The 24,698-nt window shown below is 40.3% G+C and overlaps 1 protein-coding gene across 3 annotated transcripts in view; it reads left to right on the top strand.

Moving 5' to 3' along the window:
* SYNE1 (spectrin repeat containing nuclear envelope protein 1) overlaps positions 1–24,698 on the top strand; it is a 2,173,401-nt gene that overhangs the window by 1,790,325 nt on the left and 358,378 nt on the right. For 2 of the 3 annotated variants that reach the window (XM_044089035.1, XM_044089189.1), the window contains 2 exons: positions 13,461–13,603; positions 24,356–24,479. In XM_044089035.1, coding sequence (XP_043944970.1) covers positions 13,461–13,603; positions 24,356–24,479 — 267 coding nt within the window. Of the gene's footprint in view, positions 1–11,114; positions 11,184–13,460; positions 13,604–24,355; positions 24,480–24,698 lie in introns of all 3 variants that reach the window. The other variant, XM_044089105.1, reaches the window with a different exon arrangement.

Below are 24,698 nucleotides of genomic sequence, written 5' to 3'. Positions count from 1 at the left end.
TGATTCATTAATTAAGTTTTATATTTTATAATATTATAGTTAGATAGAATTTTAGTATGATTTTAAATGATGTGTTGTCCTTTTAAGATTTGGTTGTTTATTAAGTAGTGGGATGGGCTGAAGCATGTGACTATATGATCTCTCCTATTTAAATGTTGTAGTAATGTTATTGCTTTATACTGATGAAGGGTGTAGACCTGAAAGCTTTATGAAATAAATTTCTTTGGTGTGTTATCGTTGTGTTTCACTAAACAATCTCCAGACTTCGAAATTTTTATCATCATCATCTGTGTTTTTTGTTTTGGACCTAGTCCCTATTGGACCCTTAACTTTAACTAGCTTTATTTTTACAGAGTCCTCACCTCCTGTGACTACAGGATGTAGAGGAGGCACTCTGTGTTGATTATTTGCCCCGTATGCTGGTGGGGGAGGGGGTGCTGAAGCTAGCACTAGGTGGTTATCCTCTTTATCTAAAAACATTGTTTTAGAGTTTTTTCTTTCTGGTCTCTTCGATTTGCTTCCTCCAGCCATCTGTGTGCCTGGGGAATTCCTAATTGTCGCTGTTTTTTAACTTGCCCCTTGGAGTCTGCTTTTAATTGCTTTATCAATTTGAGAAGTGAAGATTTATCTAATTTTCCATCAAAATCATGCCTAGTTACCCATTTTGAAAAATATCTAACATTATCTGCGCGCTGTACCTGCATATATTTACCATCTTCTGTTAATGGTGGGTCTTTTGATGTTTTTGCACCACAGTTATAATTACCCATTTGCTCACTACGTAGTTACCTTTAGTAATTTTATGTACTACTCTCAATTTTTTTATACGTACCACGGATTTTGTTATAGTCTCTTCAGAATGACTGTCTAACCTTCTATTATCCTGTTCACCTAGTCTATGACAGTACTGCAGTTTTTCTCTGTCCCTGACTGAATAAAATACAACCTAACAGAAATTAATGCAGTTTCCTGTCCCTGACTGAATAAAATACAATCTAACAGAAAATGCAGTTTCCTGTCCCTGACTGAATAAAATACAATCTTACAGAAAATGCAGTTGCCTGTCCCTGACTGAATAAAACAGAATAGCAAAACCCACCTTACCTGAGCCTACATGATTTACCAGTGATTCGCGGATACCCGTCCTTCAGTCGCAGATCAGAAGGTGACTGGCCTCTTTTGACGACAATTCAGTCGGAGGTCTTTATATTGCAGAAGAACTGATTTGGTTTCTTCCCTGTACGGTTTCAGCCACCTGGCCGTCTGATCCGAGGTGAAGAGAGGGTTCCGGCTCAAAGGACCAATCTGTTAAAGAAAATTCAAAGATCAATTCACGTAAGGTTCAGCAAGGCATTCTTTATTACTTGCAGCAAAGAGACAAAGCATGTAGGTACAATGTTTGTCTGATTTTCAATAGCTCAGCCTGCTGTTTTTACAGCAAGTGCTTATCAGTTAATTGCTGACTTTTACAAAAACATCTTTCAGAATTTAGCTTGTCCACAGGGCTTGCCCTGTCAAACCCTGTTTCTGAGTTATGGTCCTGTAACTGTCTCTTCCTAACACAACATTTATCTGTTGCTAGTGTGAGGCCCCTATCTCAACATTCCACAGCAAGAACAACAGACTTTTAGGCGTCAGCAGCTTTTACAGAGACCACCAGTATTTACACATTTTACATAGAATAAATGTATTAACTCTTAGCCCTTTAAGTGCAGAATTGTACACTATACTATTTGTACATTTCTCTAACAATGCCTCAGCAGGTGACTTTCTACATGTTGCTGATAAATGGGTACATTTACCTGCTATCACAGACCTCAGTTACATCCATTATCATGTCTTTGGCTGTCTAGTGGAGTACTGTTGCACCAAAAAACAATGTACACTCCCATTTTTTCTATCACTTTTTATTCCAGTTTGCTAGGTGTGGCACGACACGCAGCTCCACTGAAACATGCCTAATGACTGTAATTGGCAATTATTATGTTTTGTTTAAACCACCTGTTTTAAGAAAGAGTTGCCTGGCTTTGTGGCTTAATGCAGTGTGCTGCAGGTGGGATGGGCTCAGGTTCAAAACATGGTAGAGGTGTTTATTTTGTACATGTGACTTACAGTGTTAGCAACACATATAGTTATTATAGCTCTATTTAGCTGATCTTCATGAAGTTGCACGACTGGACTCATTGTGCACCTCCTCGTTAAAAAAATATAAAGAAAAGAAAAAAGGTGAGATAGGAAACTGGTGAAATGGGGGCAAGTATGAGGAAAAACATATTGAAAGGGAGGGAGGGATGTGGAGGAAGGGTGTAGGAAAGAACCATAGCTATCTATTTCCTATACAGCAACAACTGTACACTTTTACAGATTTGTAGATGAATCTGGATTCTCAAACCCCAGAAAGAGGGGTGAGGACAACATAACTATGTTGTCAAGCCAATTGGACAAAATTACATGTGTCCAGTGAACATGTGTGCGAAATGGAGAGCTATGTATGGGACGATTTTTGTTTTTGGGGGGGGACAGGTGCCCAATTTTTTTTTTTTTTTTTTTTTTTAGGTGAGAGTGGAATATTGGGGAAGGGATGTAGGTACGTCTGGGGGAGGCAAGTTGGATATGTGAGGATGCATTTGCAAACAGTCAAGACGCAGACATGGGAGGTGTGTGACACATGAGGGGGGGTGAACACCTTGGACAGGTAGGGTTTTGTGGAATCCAAGTCCCATGTGCCTTCAGATGGCAGCAGCTTGACTCATGTCCCCACCCATGGGGCTGTTGACACTACTCCATCACTGCCGCGAGGGTGAAGGCTGGGCACCAGAGCATGGCTACCTGACCAAGGTGGCCAGCATGCCCTCAATTCAGCACAGGCATTGGTCATAGCCACAGTGGACTATCCTGTGCACCAGGACCAGTAGCTCATCCCGGGTGACTACTATCCCTCTGCCACCACTATCAGAGGGGGATTGGGCCCCATCCCCTGGGGCGGTACTACCCGACACAGCAGGTAGTACAGGGGGCAGCAAGTACCACTGGTCTGCGTCCCAGATGTGCTGGCACCCGGTGCTATGGCCATTTGAGGCAAGGTAGGGGGATGAGCCAGAACCGGCCTACCTTGACGTGTTGTGGTAAATGCAGTAAAGCAATAAGTTACAGTTAGTAACAACCAAACCGTTGTTAGTATTAACAGAATAAAACATCATATTTCTTAATCCAAATGCATATTAATGTATATTATGTGCAACACAACATTAAGTAACATAATAGTCAGTATGGTAAATGCATGCTAGAACAAAGTAAGCCATAAGGCCAGCAAAACGGTTAGTTTAACAAAATATGTTAATATTGAATCATAATAAAATGTAACAATAATCAACCACATTTTCCAAAATATAGTTAAATCATGTTAATATTAATTCATAAAAATACATTACAGTAATGAATAACTGAGGATAAGGGGTGGAGAGAGAGTAAGAGAGTGAGTGAAAACCTTCCATTAGTGATTGCGGATGATTTCCCTGTCAACACTGGCGTACATACTTCTGTAGGTGTGTACTGACAGTTGTGATTACATTGACTACAATTCTCCTATAGCTGTTGTAGCACATACGTACATCTCAAGCTTATAGCATGGGACAATAAGGACCATGCAATAACAAATGCAGGTACAGAACTACACAGAACGGTTTCACACAATGTGGACCTATATGACTACCAGGGTGTTCTGTAAATGGATTTGGTTTATAAATTGCATTCCAGGTAATAATTAATCTGGTAAACGTGTGACAGACAGATTAGTCAGTTTTAATTACATTACGAGAAATCATAACACTAAGGCATGTTTGTGTACAGTAATTGCACTAGGCAGCCATCATGGCTTAGTTGATAGGCCTGGTAGTAGAACCCAGTAGCTGTGACTGTAGGGAACATCTGCAGATAATTTAATAATTGACTGCAGCACCATAGTATAGACATGCAAGAGATACAGCCATACTGGCATTACACAGTTTTATTTCTGAATCAACAGTGCTGATGAACACATTCTTTCTATTGAGTGTAGCATTCTGTGAGATTTAAACACAATATATGCACATAATATGGCCTACCTCACCCATAACATTTTTGTGTTCATGGGGAGAGAGAAAATATGAGCATTTCATGTCTGATGCTGAAAATGTTGTGCTACATAGCACTAGATTTGAACCCAGGGCTGTGTGTGGCAAAATTTACTGTGTACAAGGGAATTAACAGACTGAGCTACTGAGTCACTGCTGGCTACAGGGTGGCTGATAATTGTCTGGAGATCACCTGGAATGATACTGTGAATTGTGCAATAGAAATTACAGGACATTCCTGTAGCATTCTAGCACTGTTACAGTGTTATACTACACTGCAGTGAGAATAGAACACACATGCATGGAATACAACCATACTGCATATATTACTACAGCATATATTATTGTCATTGGTTTGAAATATCTGTGAAGTCCACACACAATATCTGCCCGTGGAGTGGGCTACCTCACCCATATACCTTTATTATCTAAATTCTGTGGCAGGCAGAGCATTATGTGACAGGTACTGGCCTATAGACAGCCTTGCACAGTACTATGATTTAAGCAAGACAGTTTGCAGCCATTAGATTTGCATTCTACAGCTATTACAGTGTTATACCTGACTGCTGCAACCTTATGTTACAGACTCAATGCATGCAGCTCTACTGCAATGGTTATGATAAGACATTTCTGTTGTACACCATTTTGCTTGCTGTTATTGGTATTGTTTCTTGCTTTTATTGAACTACAGTTGCTATTATTCATTTATTACACTACAGCTCTAATTCCACATTTATTGCAATGCAGCTATAAGTCCATGTTTATTGCACTACAGCTCTAATTCCTCGTTTATTGCACTACAGACTTTATTGTATATACTTTATTGCAGTTAATGCTTTGCTCTTTCTTGCTTATTGCACTACAGTTGGCATAATACAGTCATACACACCACACTCACAGTGCAACCTGGCCAAGCACCCGCCATAAGACTGGACATTGCGAGTCCTCTCAGCTGCAGCTGTTGGGAGAGAAGCACACCATTATGCATATGAGTTTTGCAGATATTCAGCTTGCATTTTGTTAAGACAGCAGAAAACATGCTTACATACTTGTGGGCATTCACTGCCCTTGCTTCTTGGACCCAGGTGTCTAAGGTTTCCCTCTTTCACCTTTTCAGGTCATCATGGTGGTGACGACACTGCTCACATGTGCGGGGGATACCACTTACACTGGTGAGTTCTCTGGTCAACTTGTTCCAGTCCTCGATCTTACAGTCCGAGCCCTGGAAACCACCCTGCAGCAGGCTATCATCATGGCTTTTACAAGGAGCTCAGCCATGACCCTGGACTCCTGAAAGCCCCACTGCTGCACCTGAAAGCTCACACCTTCCACAACACCATCAGCCATACTGACAGTTGATTGAGTTGAATCAGAATTCCCACATATTGCGCTTAATATAGATTGGTTTCCTGCCTTTACAAATCATGTAAACAAACCCGGGGATCACTTCAGTCACCCTGCTAGACAGGGGTCCAGGGAAGAAAATAGTGTGGAAGAAATAGCCAGGGAATTGTTATGGCTAGGCTTGTATATGCCCTAGGGCCAAAAGCCTAGTACCAACCTATGAACCTATTGGGCAACATTCAAAAAAGCGCAATATTGCTTACCAGCAAACAAACCAGCTAAGCAGAGCTGAGCAGAGCGAAACCTTGCACAACCATGGTTTAATGAAACATAGCACCAAGCAAGCACTAGCAGTCATTAACAAGATTATGTGGTGCTTAGCATGATTGCACATAGCTCAGTAGAATGTAGCAGTGGCATATTTTGCAATTTTATTATTAAATTGTAGAAAAGTAGTTCAGCAGATTACAAACATGTTCTGCCTGCTATGGGTTTGAACCAAGGACCTACTACACCTATAGCTGTAACTCTACCCATTTAATTACTTGGATATTATGAAAACTGGTATACCTTCACATATACTACTGAGCTACATGTAAGCTTTTGTGGGCACCATGCTGCACCTTGCAAACATGCATAAACAAAACTTTAAATAAATAATTAAGTACATCCAGTTTCTATTTTTAGATGCCTGGTAGATGTTGGATATGTATGTATGAGCTCTGCTCAGCTTGGTTGCACTCTGCTCTGCACAAATGGCGATTAAAATAAATATTTGAAAAATACAGATAGATGTAATTATGATTATCAATTACATTCGGTTCCTATTTTTAGATGTCTGGCAGTTGTCAGCTGTCTATAGAAAATAAAACATGGGAAACATAACACATCATTGAAATGACATATTACACATTTGACACACTTCACAGCATTACTACAGTAGCAGGGACCATTGCAGGGATCCTCAGACTCATCTGCAGCCAGGCTTAGCCACTACACCTATCCCTACACTAATTCAATATCAGTGTTCCTTGGCTGTCCCTCAGCAGCACACCATCATTAATATGCATGGCAAGCTGCTGAGGGGGAACCATGGCCATGTACACTGATACAGTCTGTGTAGGCTCTACACTGTGCCTACACAGGTTTTATTATATCCTGTTTTTTTTTTTTATTTTCTTCCTGTTTTACCTTCTGAGGACCTGCATTTTAGAAACACTTTTTCAATCCCAAGACACTACAATTCTAATTAACATATTATGAATGATGTTTTTATAGTGAGGGGGCTGTTGACAAAAAAAAAAAAAAAACAAATGGCTGGGTAGATTTTGTTGACCCTTTGATATTTTTCTCGGGAAACATAGAACAGGGGTGTAGCAAGGATTCTCAGAGTTATATACCAACTTTCAGACACTTGACCCCTAAGGAGTAGCCAGACACCTGTGATTTGTACACCAAAATTCTGAACTCTGGACTTCTCCTAAAATAATTGGATTTTTTTTTAATTTTTATATATTCTTAACGTGGTATAGCATGTACACCAACATTTTTACATCAGATGCCTTTCGTTTGAAAGTTCACTGCCTATCTGCCCTCCCATGCAGTGGCCATCTGTTGGGAGAAGATTTTTATGGTTACATTCTCAAAATTTGCCTGAAGATGTAAAAGCTGAAATTCTGAATTTTGCCATTGACAGGGAGGTTGTAGTTGAATCACCTGCTGCCGAGAACTTGAAAAATGTGATGAGAGAGAAAGGAAATCTGATTTAAGGTGTGACTTAGAATTTCCAGCCATCCTTGTCCAAGTTTCTTAAAGATTTCTTGTCTACTTCAGAGTTCTTTTATAAAAAGCAAAAGAAGCAATCTAACAAACCTCAGCAATTATTCAAATAAACAATAACAAGAAGACTGTGAAAAGAAGGGGAGAGTTTCACAAGAACATAGACAGTCCAACAAATGTAACTCCCTGCTCACTCTAGCAATCCTTAAATTCTTCATCAAAATCTATTCCTCCACTAAACACTTTGGCAATGGGTAATTTCAGACAAATGGGTTTTGAGAGGTAATTTCAGACAAATGGATTTTGAGAGCTATCCATCAGGGGTACAGATGACAGTGGCAGTCCTTACCTCCTTTTTAGAGGTTTCACTTCATCCTCCAGATTAAACTTCATTATTTCCTCCTTTCATTCAACATCTGCTGGCTCAAGGGATAATTGAACCTATCCCTCTTTCTCTGAAGGGAAATGTTTTTATTCAAGGATGTTGCTGGTACCCAAGAAAGAAGTTTCATGGTGGCCAATCCTATATCTTTCCTTTTTCAACCAGTTTGTGATAGTTTCAAAGTTCACAATGCAGTTTTTTTTTCGCAAAATGTTTCCTCTTATCCCTACTTTCAGCTTTTTGGTAACTCTAGCTTTAAAGGGTGCTTATCTACACATTCCAATAGCCACCGATTTCAAGTGTTTCTTAAGATTTTCTGTATCTGGATCATTTTCATATATTTTCATTAAACTTTAGGTTAACCACCACTGCATAGGTATTTAGAAAGAGTCTAGCTCCAGTGATAGCCTATGGCAGACTGCAATGTATTCACATTTTTCCTTATTTAGATGACTTGCTTATCTTTGCAGAGTCTTTTCAAAGTGTCAGGAAACACTCAAATAAAGAGATCTTCTTAAAGGACTTGGTTACCAAATCTTGTCGGACTCCATTCCACAGAATAGTATTCCTGGTGTGTCAAGTGGAAACATTCAAAGAGCTTTTCTCCCACAGGAAAAAAGATTTATATCTAGACTATTCTTGACTTTTTCCACTCAGTGGAGGGCAAGGGAATTTCATAAACTTTTAGGATTCATGGCATCTTTGATACTCATGATTCCTTTAGCCAGACTCCATATGAAAAAGATTCAGTGGTACCTAAAATTTGTATAAGATCTTTATAGTCCAGATATCAACACCCTTTGACTTTTTAAATTCCAGTTTTGGGATTTATAAGTAGATGACTGCTTTAGTGGTGAGACCAGTTTTATCCAGGTCTCCAGTTCTCCCTTCCAGCTCCACTGCAGCCTGCAACAACAGATACCTCAGACTCTGCTGGGTGTGAGGTAGGGTGGTGGTGACTATGTGTTCAGGGGTAAAAGTGCAGGTTCTTTGGAACAAAAAAAGACCAAAACACAAACATCAATGAGATGTTGACAGTAACAAACACACTAAGATCTCTTCAAGTTGTCACAGTCAACAGGAGAGTGATGTGGCATTTAAACAAACATAGGGATTTCAGATCATACCCTCTGTTCAGATTAGCCATGGTATTTTGGGATGTAGCAATTTAGTATAATCTCACTGTGCAAGCTTATTACATTCCATCAAAATAAAACTTTGTTTCAGACAAGCTGAGCAGGACCAGGACAGAGTCTCGTGAATGGAAACTGAATTGGGGACATTCCATGATTTGATCCATTTGTGGGGAATACCTCAGATTGATCTTTAACCTCCACTCATAGCAAACAACTGGAAAAAATCCACTCCAGGTCTCCATGCAAGCAGGCTTGGAATGCAGATGCATTCCCATTTCCTTCTACCCTTTTCACTAATTCACCCAAGATCATTCCGAAGACTCCTTTCTTGCCCAGGCAAACGTGGTTCTCCCTTCTTTTGCAAATGGCCAAGGCCAGTTACTACAAGCTTCTTCACAGATTAGATCAGCTCGCACAAGACAGGGGTTGTTTGATACACCCTAACTTGAAACAACTTCAACTGGCTGTCTCGGAGATGGTAATACCTTTTAGGCCCCAATTTTCTGTAGATGTGCATGAGATATTAAATGAGGTGCTCCATTTGAACCAGCCCAAAAGGGTGATTTGAGGTTCATAACATAGAAAACGCTTTGATGAGTGTTCTGACTTTGCACGAAGAGGGTCAGAGTTGCATGCTCTCATAGTGGGCCAGCCTTATCTATTTTTCCACAAGGATAGTTTTTTTAATCAATCTTTTATGTCTAAAGTGCTATCTGAGTTTAATTTGAGCCAAGATGGTCATCTCCCTTTCTTCTTTCTAGAACCTAAAATGATGGAGATAAGAATCATTATACTCTGGATGTTTACAGACAACTCAAGATATTATGTTGACAGAACTAAAGCCTTCAGAAACTCTGATCAGTTATTCATTTCTCATAAAGGTAAGAAAAAAAGGAGATTGTCATGACACATGTTCTTTCCTTTTGTTATACCCACCACAACAAGCTAATTCCAGGCTGGGTCAAGGTACACTTTACTAGGGCTTTGTCAGTGTTTTTTGGAAAGGAGTAGATTTGAGAAACGTACATTTACAAAGCACTATGAACAAGATTCCTTGTCAAGTCTAGAGCAGGCTTTGATTGGACCATTCTCCAGGGGCTACTGGACTTTCACCCTTTCTTCTCCCCATCACTACAATCTATGGTCATCTACCATAAGGTTACTACAGCAGTGATAAAATGATGAACATACTACAGCTGTGCAAGTAAACAGTAGATGCTCTAATAGATCACTGCTGCAGGAGTGACTCCCTCCATTAAATGTTCCTTATTTTGACATATTTTTTGTTGCCAGGGTGCTTACTTTGATTTTTACTTACCTAGCATTGATATCTTTCAGGGCTGTCTAGCCTTGGTTTCTCACCTGGGAAGAGAGCTCTGAAGATCATGGCACCTAAACCACTGATTTTCTTAAGCAATGCTCGAGCTGCCAATGGATGGACACATGGAAGGTGCCCTTAAGCTTTGTATGCTGGCCTGCTGCTATATCCTATTGAGGATACATATAGCTAAAGGGATTCCCTTTAGAAACCCGAAATCCAAAAGACCGAGATGAAAAACCCGACGACCAGGAAGATGACCGCATGGAACACTGACAAAACACTAATGGTAAGTAACCAATCGCTCAACCTGCAAACACACTAACCGAAGCACAAAAATACCCACCCATGTGGGGGGATTTGCCCCCCACACCCCCTAACTAAATATACCAACTCTGAGATTTCACTACTGTGGAAGTAAGGGGCAAGGGTCAGCATGCTGGCCAAGTGGTTACTTACATTTAGTGATTTGTCAGTGCTCCAGACAGTTGGTCTTCATGGGTGTCAGGATTTTTGTGTCAGTCTATTGGGTTTCTGGTAAGTGATGTTTTGGGTTTCTAAAGGGGACCCAGGTGAGGCTACTGCAGCAGGGATCATTTGAACATCTTCTGTCATGGTAAGTTTAATTGTACATCTGTACTTTTCCTTTTGCCCGCATACCTGTGTAGCATTGACATTTTTTACCCATACTGTTAAAGTATCCAGTTTTATATAGGGTGTCCTTATTAGTATAATGCCTCATTTTGTAGATGGTGGGCACATTCTTCTTCATTCTTTTAGTTTAGGTTCTCCTGACCTTATACACTGGAGATTTTCAGCTGTGGACGTGCCTTTTAAAATCTAATTTCTTAGTTTAATTGTCTTGATGTGAAAAAAAAGTATGTCACTACTTCAAGCTAGAATGAACTACAGTTACTTAGGAATACACCCAAAAATGAAGAACATTTATTTTCATGGATATAGTGGAATTGTCAGCACAGACTCCTGGGAAGTGGAGGAATGTGCCATTGTAAATGATAAGTATTTTGTTTTTACTTCTCCAGATGTAGTGATTCCGGAAAGCCTGGAAGCATACGTAAAAGTCACAGAAAATACATTGCGGTCAATATCTGGTAGGGGCAGCATGCGTAGAAATACAAAATGTCACTAAGAAAAGCATGTTTACTCTTACAGCATCCAGCATTCATTTAGCTGCACTTTCTTCATCTATCACTAACACATACCATTAATGGTTAACTGCAGTCTTATTTTATGTGTTTGCACAGTAATTGGGAACATTAAAGAAAACACATTTGTACTAATGTGGTAAAATGGATGTTTGCATTTAGTGGAGGTGGATGAATACTGAAAACAACAACCTTCTCCCTCTTCTGTCACATTTAGCAGGTTTACTGACTGTGAGCATTTCATTCCAATGATTTGATTTTCAGATAGTTAATAGTGTAAAATAAGGAACATACATTTAAGTACATAAAAAATGTGCTTTCGGTAAGCAGGATATAGGACCAAGTTGTGGTTTCATGACTCGAGTCATTTTTCAGGAAGCAGTGTGCAAACATGTAAATTAGGATTGTCAGTTGGCCAGCATTTTTAGACTTTTATATTTATGATCTGCAACTTCTTTCTTAAACAGTCTGTTGATAGTTCAACAGGACAACATTGACAGTTTCCTAGCCTCGTTTGTCATAGAGTGGAGGTACTCTCAACTGCCTGGGTTTGTTTTGATTGCTCCATTGCAGATGGACATGGCCCAGCTAGATTTACCTGGCTAACAACAAAGGGGAAATAAAATCTGTAGCTACATGGCTGACAAAAAAGACGTCATAAGTGGATTTCATCAGCAATGAACCTTGTGTGTAGTATTGTTGTAAAACTCATTTGCAGTTGTTGAAGGAGAAATGCCTGCTGTGACTGCCACTACCTAAAACCATCAGCTGCAGTCAGCAGTTTTCTGGCTGGCCAAACTAATCTAATATATATTAAGGAACTCAGAAAGTCGTCTTCATATTTCAGGTACTTTTTTAATCTGCTTTAAAATGTATCCATCCTGGGTGACTAAGCAGTTCTGCTGCCTTCGTTAGTGGAGTGGTTTAATGGTTTAAAATCAGTCCATGGAAGAAAATTAAAATTTTCTGCATTTATTTTCACTTATTGATGTACTTACGATTCTCACCTGCCTGTGCTTTCACATGATATCTGCATAATTCCTGGGATGTTTTAAAGACAGAACTGATATATATGTTCTGTTTTTCCTCGACAGTGATGTTTATTAATTTTTTTCCCTAGTACCATACTGGTCCTTAAGGCAATTGCTTTAGGCATGTTTGCCCTTTTGTTTTTTTTTTTTAACTTCTTGGAGCCTTTGTAACAGTCAGCACACATGTGACAGCGTGATTGTAGCTGTGTTATTGTGCTTCCATATGTTTATACACAACGCTTTCTTAAAGGAGATGGTTGGATGACATAACTGCCATGTTCCTTGCAGCTTTATATGTCACCTGTTGCATGTTACATGTATTACAATTCATACTAATACATGTGACAAAGATATGCCAGGATGCCCTGTAAAAAACTATGATCCAGCACTGCACTGTGATCCAGTTGTACTTCACAATCTAGAGAGTGACCACCTTTCATTTGATCCCTAGCAGATCAGTGTCTCCCCATGTCACAGTGACTTTATCACTGGTCATTTTATCTGCCCATTCCTGAAACCCTAACAGCCTTTTATTGACACCACCATTTACGTCTGTCTGGTAATACCTCCCACTGTAGGTTTACACGTGTTAATTTCATAGTGGTACTGCTTTTACACTAGTCATTACTAAATTACAACACTGTTCTTCTCTTGCACATTTACCAACTGTTCATTTTAGTACAGAGCCTTATGTCGTTCATTTGAAGTTGGTTTTATCTCTCCCTACCATTTGGAAAGGCTCTTTCTCCCATCATACAGAGTATGTAGCACTGTCATTAACTTAACATTGCTAGGGCATGTCACATGATTTAAGTACTTCTACTTAAAGCTGTAGGTGGCAGTTACATAGAAACGTTGGTTTGTAAGTAAGTTTGCATTATATTTAAAAAAAATTGGCTTACGTTGTTTCACACTGTAGAAAGTTTTACTATAGGATACACAGGCTTCACAAAATGCAAAGAGCTACTGTAGTAGAATTCAGTAACTAGACAAATTAATAATCAAATTATTGTTTGTTGCCATATAATTTTAAGGACTATCAAACATCATTTCTGAACCTCAGCATATCAAAAATGCAATGAAAACTAGCATTTAATAGACAACAATATGAAATGGTTAAGGTATATCTAATTGCTCTCTGTCCTTAACATACTTGTATGAGGCTCACATCTTCTTTCATATGTCCATGTAGGTGAACCAGTTTCCTTGGAATCACACATACGTCAGCTTGACAGAGCTTTAGACAACAGTCGATTCCACTTGCAGCAAACAGAAAATATCATCCGCAGCAAAACTCCTACAGGCCCAGAGCTGGACACAACCTACAAAGGATATGTGAGTATTGCCATCTAGTGATACAATGGTATACTGCAGTAGAAGCCAAAATCATGTCACTCACACCTCCCTATTTCCTTGATAAAGAATTCTAGATAATGCAAAAAAGTAATGGGTGGCAAAGGGTCAAAATCAGGGACAGTTTTTAAGCATTAATCTAATTCACATAAAATGTTAATAAAGCAACAGGCTTTGTTGCATCAACATGCATTTTCTGAACAATAAGAAGTATAACATTTTAATGTCTGGCATTACTTAGTGAGTGTAATCCTAAATAATTTTCCTGAAAATTAAAACTTTCAGAAGGAACATGTTTACAATATCAGGCTAAATCTGGGACATTCAGCAAAATGGAGAGGTACAGTGCTACTAGAGTCTTCTTCTCTTTCGGCTGTTCCTGTTAGGGGTCCCCACAGTGAATCATCTGTTTCCATTTCTTCCTGTCCCCTGCATATTGCTCTGTCACACCAACCGCCTGCATGTCCTCTGTCACCACGTCCATAAACCTTATCTTTGGCCCTCCTCTTTTCCTCTAACCTGGCAGCTCCATCCTTAGCATCCTTTTCCCAATATACCCAGCATCCCTCCTTAGCACATGTCCAAACCAACGCAATCTCGCTTCTCTGACTTTGTCTGCAAACCGTCCGACCTGAGCTGACCCTCTAATATACTGATTCCTAAGCCTGTCCATCCTTGTCACACCCAGTGTAAATCTTAACATCTTTAACTCTGCCACTTCCAGCTCTGACTCCTGCCTTTTTGTCAATGCCACCGTCTCCAACCCACAGTGCTGCTAGAGTAATATGTACAAACACAAACACCATTTATTTTAGACTTTTGCAGCATTCTATAACGTATAATTATAACCAGAGAGAGAGAGAGTGCCAAGACTCCTACATTAAAGACAGCTTTCTTTGATACAGCTCTAAGCCCCCTATTTCTCTGTTGTGCTATTCATTTTTTTTCAGTCCCACACACAAACGGATATGATTGCTCCATCAATGCATTACATTTTTAAAAATCCTCTGTTTTAGGGAACTAACTCCTTTTTCGCATGCTGCTTTATTCTAGTGCCAGCCACTCTTTTCCACACCTGCCCCTTGTTATTACTTTTACACCAGTCATTGACATTTTATGATGCATTGCATACCACCAAAGTTTTCTGACTCCTGTTCATTTTTTACATTGTCTCCTATTTTTTTTTTGGGGGGGGGTCACTTTTTGCTCACCTGCATCATCAAATGGCCTTCTATCCAGTGCCCCACATCCATTACTGGGTCTACCAACTTCTCCTTGCCCCACCTCCAACTTGCTCTGATATACCTGGGTCCAACGCAAATCGTAAGAATATTTTGGGGATCTAGCGTACTCCATTCACCTGGAGGTATTTATTTATGAAGACCTACCCTGTTACTTCCCCATCCCATTACAGCCTCCATAGTTGCGTCCAAGTGGCTGGCATGCAGTGAGGCCATAGGTTCATAGGTAAGTACTAGGCTATCTGCCTGAGGGCATCTGTAAGCCTAGCCAGAATGTGTTGGCTTTCGCCGTCTCCTTAGATTAGTTCCTGTGCCTCTGTCCAGCAGAGCCATTAGTTCCCTGTGCCTCTGTCCAGCAGAACCACTGCAGTGATCCCTGGGGTAAATTTTCTGTTTCCTATCCACTCGGCAAGGTTTCTCTTGAAGAGTGTTAGTGAGGGGCTCAGCCTAATGTAGATTGGAATCCTGTTCCAAAGCATGGGGAGTCTCTGGGACAGGAATCTATCCCTCCAGCATGTCCTGTTTATCGTTGTGGTGAGATTTAGATCTGTAGAGTGTGTTGCTCTTGGGGATTTGTTTTTTTTAGGTGGAGCATGTCCATCAATTCTGGGTTGGACATGGCCTTGTATGTCAGGCAGAGATCACCTCTGAGTAAGCGGTATGCAGCTGAGTATAGCTGGAGTTTCTTCAGTCGGGCTGCAGAGGGCATCTGTTTGAGGCCAGTAATCCTCTTGGTGAGGTGCTTCTGTGGTCTTTCCAGCTGTTGCAGGTGTCTTGTAAGGTACATCCCAAATGGGGCGTTGTACTCTATGATGGGTCTGATGAGTGATGAGAAGAGGGGCACAATAACCTCTTTTGTTCTAGATGTGAACACTTTTGTGATTAGGTTGGCCACATAGAAGGATTTTCTAACCACCTTGGCAATATGATTATCAAAGGAGAGATTACTGTCTACTTGGGTCCCCAGATCCCTTATTACATTTTCTGTATTTAGGGGACTACCACGTATGTGGTAGTTCGCGGGTACTTTGTTTTTTCCAAAGGGGATGACTATGCACTTTTTGGCATTTAGCATGAGGCCATGATTTTGGCACGAGGTATCCGTCTCAATGAGACCCTTCTGGAGGATGTCTTTATCAGCCGGTGAGTCAGTTATGGCCCCCAGTTTGCATTCATCTGCAAACTTGGTCAGCCAGAGTCCTCTTGTGCTTGCCTGTACCTCTGAGAAGTATATACCGAACAGGAGGTGTCCCAGGACTGAGCCCTGGGGGATGCCACTTGTAACCAGTTTAGAGTCTGACCTAGAGCTTGCAGCTCTAACCATGTGGGTTCTATCCATGAGCCAATTGGCAACCCATCTCATGAAGTAGGGGTTTATGTTCAGGCTGGTGAGCTTGTCCATAATACCAGAATGAGCAATGGTGTTGAAAGCCTTTGCGAGGTCTGGGTAGGCTGTGTGGACCTCCTTTCCCTCATCTAAAGCCCTGGTAACTGTTTCAAAGAAGTCCACCACGTGTAGGAGGCATGATCTGCCCTTAACAAAGCCAAACTGGGTAGGGTCCAATGTTTGGAGGTTCCCAATGTCTCTGTTAATGAGTTCCATGATGATGCGCTCTATAGCCTTGCAGACCAGGCTAGTCAGGCTTATAAGGTGATAGTTCCTGAGGTTTGCTGTGGCTCCACCTTTGTGGAGTGGGATAACTGTAGTTGTGCGCCACACTATGGGCACATAGCCTGTAGAGAGGCTGAGTTTGAACAGTGTGTTTAGGTGAGGGGTTAGTTCATTTGGGGCTCATGTAAGACACAGCCTGGGACACCGTCCAGTCCCATTGAAGCTGTATTTTTGGCTTTGGATAGGGCTGTTTTAACCTGTGTGCCAGTGATTGCCAGGGCTCTACATTCTTCTGCTATGGTTATGGGCCCTTTAGGGGGTGAGAGGGGGGTGAAGTTTGCACTAAAACCTGTCTGCAAGAATGTTGGCAATATCAGTCGGTTCAGTGTACTTTGTGCCATTCTGCACTAACTCAGAGCAGATCTGAGAGTTTCCACTTAGGTTCTTGACATAGCTAAAGAACGCTTTGTGGTTATCTGTGGAGTCCTTGACAATTTTTCTTTCGAAGCTAGCCTTAGATGATTTTATGAGTTTCTTGCTGATACTGATCAGGGATGTCTTTCCTTCTTGGGATTTTACTCTTTTCTGTACTAATTTCCTCCTTCTATTATATAGCTTGTTTATGGCAGGGGTCCACCAGACTGGTCTCCTTTTCTTGGAGGAGTGATTCTTGGTTTTGCTTGGGATAGCATGATCCATGCATTCTTGCAGGTGCTTATAGAGTGCCTTTGTAAGGGATTCAGCAGCTTGGACAGCATTGTCCTTTAGCATGGGGGCTGTGAAACTTTCCACCTCGTCTTAAGTAACGTGAAGTTTGTATTTGAAAAGTTTTTCATAGTGGTTTCCTTGCTTGGGGGTGGGGAGGGAATGTGGATATCCAGAGTGATTAGTCTATGGTCTGATCTAACCAGCAAGGGGTTGGCCTCTGGTGTAGAACACCGGTCGCCCATGTTGGTGATGACTAGGTCCAATATGTTGTCACCTCTGGTGGGGGTGTTGACCAGTTGATCCAGGGCATTTGAGTTTAAAAATTCTAGGAAGCGTTGGGCATGGGCGTTAGTACTTGAGTAGTTCTCCCAGTTAATGTTTGGGTAATTGAAATCACCCAATATTAGGGCATTTGGTAGGACCTTCATATTTTCCAGTGTCTCCAGAAATGCAGAATGGGGGTCCTGGGTCATGGTGGGTGATCTGTAGCAAGCTACAATTTGAATTGCAGTTCTGCCCGTTGTTAGTTGTACATGGATGATCTCTCAGGCATTGTGCTGTGCCACTAACCTGGAGGTGTTGGTATCCTTGATGAATATTGATACACCCCCGCCTTTTGTGTTTCGGTCCTGGTTCTGTGGTCGAAAAGTATGGTATGAGTTATAGCTTGGTAGTGCTGGGGTGCTCTCTGGAGACTTAAACCAGGTTTCTGTTACTGCACAGATATCAATGTTCTCCATACTGAGGAGTGCCTCGAGTGCATGCATTTTGAGGTTTAGACTTATGGCATTGAGTAGCATTACCCTCAGCTTTTGGTTACTTGTGCTATTTATGGTGGTGGGTTTGTCTTTTGAGCCTTACCTAAAAAAGGCACTATGGGGGTGGCAAAAGCCTTGGCCAGTATTCGAAGGCCTAAGGGTGACAGGTGCAAGCCACCTCTTGCGAAGCAACGTGGTTTGTTGAGCATGTCATCCCAGGTGGACAGATACTGAATCCCCTTTGAATGACACCAGAAACTTAGCCAATTGTTGAAATTGTTAATTTCTTTCTTTATACTGTGGCATCATTCTTGGTGAGGGCAGGATGCTACTCAGGGTCAGGGTCATACCGGCCTGGGCTATGTGATCAGAGAGTTCTTCCATTTCTCTTTTCATGTAGTCCAGGGAGGTACGTCTCAGGTTATTCATGCCAACATGGACAATGACAGAGTCGTATTTGTACTTGTTCTGGAGAGACCTGAGTGCTTGTGTTATGTGGCAGATCCTGGTGCCCGACAGGCAGCTAACTGTAACCTTCTCCTTGTCCAGCCTAGTTAGTGGGACATCAGTGTGCCTGACTATAGATTCGCCTATTACTAGTATGTTGGGTATGTTATTTTGCCTTAAGGGCTGTGATTGCTTGGCACAATGATTATGTAAAGTATGTGTTTCATGGTTTGTGATATGGTGTGGAGGTTGCTTGGGTGTCTGCTTTGGATGTCTCAGTTGCTTTTGCAGATTTTTATTTAGAGCCTCTGAGTATGTTTTCGTGTATTTATGTGTGTTATTTGCCGGTGTTGGTTTAGTAGGTCTATGTGAGACTGGTGGTGTGTTGCAAGTATTTTCCTTCTCCTCTTGACTGTCAGTTCCAGCCTTGGATTGAGATAGCTTTGCCTCCAGTTTGGCTGTATAATTGCATCTTTCGCATATATTAGTGTTTGGTGGTAGGAGGAGAGGGTTGTCTGCGTACATGAGACAGTTGTAACACTGCCTCAAAATGCCCAGATTCACCAGTTGGACTGGAGAGTACACCTGAAACTGCCCTTTGGGCATGCCTGAATAGGTAAAGTGAGCTTTTTTACTGACTGGCTGGTAGGGACGAATAGAGAGTCTTGTCCTTCTGAACAATATAGGGGTCTAGTGCTAGGTTTATTAGTGCTTGCTATTAATTTTGAGCAAGTGCCACGCTGTGAAGTTAATGGTTTGACTGCTTAAGTTGAAAGTTTGTCTAGTTCCAAGGGAAAAATTGAAGAGTAGACTTCGTGGAGCAGGGAATAGTTTAATCCTAGCTAACCGGCGCTGCCCGGCGTGCAAAACCATGCAAATGCGGTTTTTATAGCAGGGAAATGAAAGAGAAACAAATTAGGCCAAAATGGCCAAAAAACAACTAACTTCTGGGCTACAGCAAACAAGGCACACAAATTTCAGAAAGAAACAGATCAAATAAGCAGGCACAATAAGCCTTTAACCAGAAATTCCCAGCTCAGAAGGGCAGAATCTAGACTCTCCTCCTACAAGAGTGCAGACCACAAACCTTCTTAATGTAAAATAACTGGCCTGAAGCCCAATTGCTTAAACCAGAACTAATGCGCTTTTAGAATAACAAACACTGAGCCTTCAATCAGCAATTGCCAACTTAGAAGGAAGTAAGCTACCTGTCCTGCCACAACAATGCAGTCCACAAACCTTCTTAATGTAAAACAACTGGTCTGAAGCCCAAGTGCTTAAACCAAAAGGTTTAGAATAACAGTTACAATTTAATCAGGCTACTACCAAGCAGTAATATCTGCATCAGAATAATACAACTGAATACTTTTAAGAAGACGCACAAGCAAAGTAAGGTAATAAAGTAGGAATAAACACAATTACAATAAAAGCAGATGAATAAAATGCAATTTATTTTTTTTTAACAATAGAAAACAAGTAAACTGATTTAAACAAATTACCCAATTAATCAGTGAAAAAACTCAAAACTGAGCCCTATTCCAGCCATCTTCAATCAGACAAGTTCTAACTGCACACTCCTGCCACTAGGGTGCAGGGGAACCTTCTCCAAAAAAGGTTGGCCTGGATTAATGCTCAAGTTATACAAACAAAGCTAGATTCAGCAGGTCTGAATCTAGTCTGTGCTACAGCAGACAAGACACACCAATATCAGAAAAACAATTCAAATAAGCAGGCACAGTAAGCCTTTAACCAGAAATTCCCAGCTTAGAAGGGTAGAATCTAGCCTCTCTTCCCACAAGAGTGCAGACCACAAACCTTCTTAATGTAAAATAACTGGCCTGGAGCCCAAGTGCTTAACCAGAACTAATACACTTTTAGAATAACAGACACTGAGCCTTCAGTCAGCAATTCCCAACTTAGAAGGATGTAAACTACCTGTCCTGCCACAACAGTGCAGACCACAAACCTTCTTAATGTAAAACAACTGGTCTGAAGCCCAAGTGCTTTAACCAAAAGACTTAAAATGACAGTTACAATTTAATCAGGTTACTACCAAGCAGTAATAAATGCAGCAGAATAAACACAATTGAGTACTTTTAAAAAGAGGCAAAAGCAAAATAAGGTAATAAAGTAGGAAGAAACACAAATACAGTAAAAGCAGATAAAGTGCAAAAACATGTTTTATATATCAATAGAAAACAAGCAAACTGATTTAAACAAATTACCCAATTAACCAGTAAAAAACCTCAGATCTGAGCCGTGTTCCAGCAGTCTTCAATCAGACAAGTTCAGGGCCTAAGTGGGTATGCCTACTCAAATGTTCTGTCTGTATTAGGCAGGATGAGCTAATGAGACTAGACTAGGATAGAGCTGGGATAAGGCTGAACAAATGGGAATGGTAGGAATGTCTGAAATCAAAATATGACCTCACTGTACTTGGTTGAGTGAGCAAATGAGATGGGCTCAGGAGGAGTGTTCAAACACAAATTTACAGGAGGGGTGGTCAATTCCAAAGCCACCAAGATTAATACCACAACAAGAACAAGGAGGGTGGGTGGGGAAAACTGCAGAGAGAGAGCTCACAATTTTCAGTGAACAAATAAATAAGCAGATAAATGCAGTACTATTTTTAACACAATATTCAATGAAACAATAAACCGAAAAAATAAAATGCAGTACTATCTTATAACACTGCAAGTTTGTACTTATCTCAGCTTGTAATAAAGTTGATGTAGCTATGTAAAAGCTAACCAAGCAGCTCAAGTATGCCACTATTCAGCATAAATCATTTCAGAGATAAGGGACTAAGACTTTAAGGCACAGAGAAACCCTCTAGGCTAAGACTTCTACACCGAATATCAATGAAGTGAGAAGAATAAACTAACTGCAGACAGAGAGAGAGAGCTCACAATTTTCAGTGAACACATACATAAGCAGATAAATGCAGTACTATTTTAACACAATATTCAATGAAACAATAAACAGAAAAAATAAAATGCAGTACTATCTTATAACACTTCAAGTTTGTACTTATCGCAGCTTGTAATAAAGTTGATGTAGCTATGTAAAAGCTAACCAAACAGCTCAAGTATGCAACTATTCAGCAGAAATAATTTCAGAGGTAAGGGACTAAGACTTTAAAGCACAGAGAAACCCTCTAGGCTAAGACTTCTACACCGAATATCAGTGAAGTGAGAAGAATAAACTAACTGCAGACAGAGAGAGAGAGAGCTCACAATTTTCAGTGAACAAATAAATCAGCAGATAAATGCAGTACTATTTTTAACACAATATTTAATGAAACAATAAACAGAAAAAATAAAATGCAGTACTATCTTATAACACTTCAAGTTTGTACTTATCGCAGCTTGTAGTAAAGTTGATGTAGCTATGTAAAAGCTAACCAAACAGCTCAAGTATGCAACTATTCAGCAGAAATAATTTCAGAGATAAGTGACTAAGACTTTAAAGCACAGAGAAACCCTCTAGGCTAAGACTTCTACACCGAATATCAATGAAGTGAGAAGAATAAACTAACTGCAGACAGAGAGGGAGAGCTCACAATTTTCAGTGGACAAATAAATAAGCAGATAAATGTGGTACACTGTGGTGTATAGCCAGGCCTCCACAACAGCTTGTCCATGTCCACCACCCTTTCCCCTCTGTAGACCATGCCCCCTCATTAAGACTTCCATAGCCTCCACCAGGGATCATCAGAAGCAATGCCCATGGAACATCCCACCCCCAGGATGGGAACGCCCATCCATCCCTGCTGTTCTGTCAGTTATCAGAGCCACCAATCAAATCTAGCTTAGGTGAGCTGTAATCAGGGTTTTCTTCCTCCTCACCACCAGGGTGTCGTCACCTCATTTTCACACATCTTCACTTCTTCTCTCTGTTCCTTTATTTTTTTCTGACATGTCCTCATTATTATGTTCCTTGCATTATTCTTTTTGTCTTGCACCTCATAAGTGTCATATGTATAGGATAATGGTAGAATAAACACAATTACTTGTTGATATGTCTGATATGTAGAAGATCATACATTATTTTTTTTTTTATTTCTTAGCTAATTTTCATTTAGTCTGGAAGGCAGTTGTTTTTCATCCTAGCATAGTTTAACTTGTGAACCTTTGGTATGAATACGTTCAGATGGTCATTGGTTTAAAATAAGTTAATTGCCCTGGCCCTATGGCACATAGCTCTTAACCAATCAGTGACAAATCTTAACAGAATCAGGGACAAATCCAGAAATAACTGGGGACAATAAGGGACACTTTCAAATATTAGTACTATTAACTTGAGACATTGACAGATCAAGTGCATGAGAATTAATATACATTTTCTGTAGTAAAATAAGTCTATAACACTAATTATTGTAATCGTTTATTAAGTGTAATTCACCACCTTTACTCCAAAGGTCACCAGTTTTAGGAGGTATTAAGAGGGACAGAGCTAAAATTTGAGTCAGAATCAGAGACATCCATGAAAATCAGGGACAGTTGAGAGGTATGCTTTGGTATAGTTGAACGAATCACTGTCTGGACAACCTGTGTTCAATTATCAGCTTGGGTGTCTGAAGGATTCATGGGAAGGAGGAGCCTGAATGACTTATACCAGCCTGCTGATCCTTGGATGGAGGAGGAAGGATGCTAGGTCTGCAGACTTTAGCTGTAACTACTGGTTGGTTGTAATGCATGCCTGTTGTGGCCATGCTGACTTGAGCTGTGTTGAGCAAGGAATTATTTGCTGTGTCTGTAATAAGAGGTATGTGTGAGACATATACAGAGCTCTCCACCCCCACCCCCACCCAGGCCACTGTTACAGTCTGCAGGCTGTCTAGGGGGTAGTAGGTTTGTCTGAATAACCAGCTTGCTGTACTGCTACCTACTATTTGGCTCTCATCACTTTGAGAACAGATAGACCAATAGGGCTCCCTGGACAGGAGCGAATGGGCTGTAGAGCTCTCACCTAGCCCAAGGTGAACCAGTGCCCAACCCTGTGGAGCAAATGGGTTGATTGTTGCAGGAAATAGATCCATGTTCTCTTGGAGATGAGGGGTGGGGAGACAGCAACAGCTAAAACACATATACAAATGCAGTTATGAAATTCATAGTACAGCACAGTGAACTGACACTTTTATCCATAAAAATCCTATATTAAACCAGAAGACTCATTTAGAAAAGAAAACATTTGATTTTGCTTAATGGAATTTAGAATTATGTAGTTGTCTATGCATTTTACATGTGTAGTTTTATTATGGCTGTACTGTCTTTGGTATTTCTTTCTTGATTTTCTTATGACATATTTGCATTAATGTGCACATCTATTTATCAATCTATATAAAGTTACACATATATGTGCATGTGTATGTGTGCATATTTTCACACTGGGGGTTGTATTGCACTTCAATTGCATATATTTTTTTCAGAAAAATGTTGGCAGCAGTTGTAGTTATTGATTCCCTTGTGTTGCTATCTGCAGTCCTGCCATAAAGTACCATGTGCTGTTTGCTGTTAGCAGTCCTTGCAGATACAAATCATTGCTCTAGAGCTCTGAGGCCCAGATGCATAGACTTTGCCACTAATTGCATTTCACTGATAATCCTTAATGAGACAATTCTAGCAAAAGGGGAGATATGTGAAGTAAATTCATTGGTGTTCTGCCATCGCTTGTATTATACTTTCTGTTTGCATGCTTAATATAATTCATATTTTCACATTTCCAGAATGTTCATATTATTTTGTATTGGCAGAATACCTGTACTTATTCTGCTTAAGGGTCATGGAAAAGCCTAAGAATTGTTTTTTTTTTTTTTTTTTTTTATAAAAAATCTGGTTTGTTCAACCCCATGTGCATGACATTTTACAGCCAGTGAAAAGGGCGAAAACTGTTAACTGTGCCATTTAGTTAGCTGTTGCAGCCTGAACAAAATTAATGACGTTTCTCTGGATTCTCTTTTGAACAGATGAATCTTTTGGGAGAGTGCCGTGAAAGCATAGACACTCTAAAAAGGGTTGGGCATGATCTAAAAGAGGAAGAAAAATTATATGGTCTCATCAATTTGAACAGTAGTGAATCCCAAACATCAGGTACGTGTACATGAAAAACAAATTTGTCTTGTATACATTATAGTAAAATAAGTGTTATATACGTGATGTTAAAATAAGCCTGTAAAACTATCATAAATGCAGACTAATGGTGTGGAAACAAACTTACTGCAGTCAGAACATGTGAAACTGTTTCTTTCATCTCAAAGGATTCACCACTCTTACAGTGCACAATGGGGCCTTAAAGTAGACCCTTGAAAT

The sequence above is a fragment of the Protopterus annectens genome, chromosome 1.part0 (genome assembly GCF_019279795.1).
Source record: "Protopterus annectens isolate FY-2018-M chromosome 1.part0, PAN1.0, whole genome shotgun sequence".
Lineage (NCBI taxonomy): Eukaryota > Metazoa > Chordata > Ceratodontiformes > Protopteridae > Protopterus > Protopterus annectens.
Note: the sequence above shows the minus strand (reverse complement) of the source record. Positions and strands in the feature narration are given on the sequence as shown.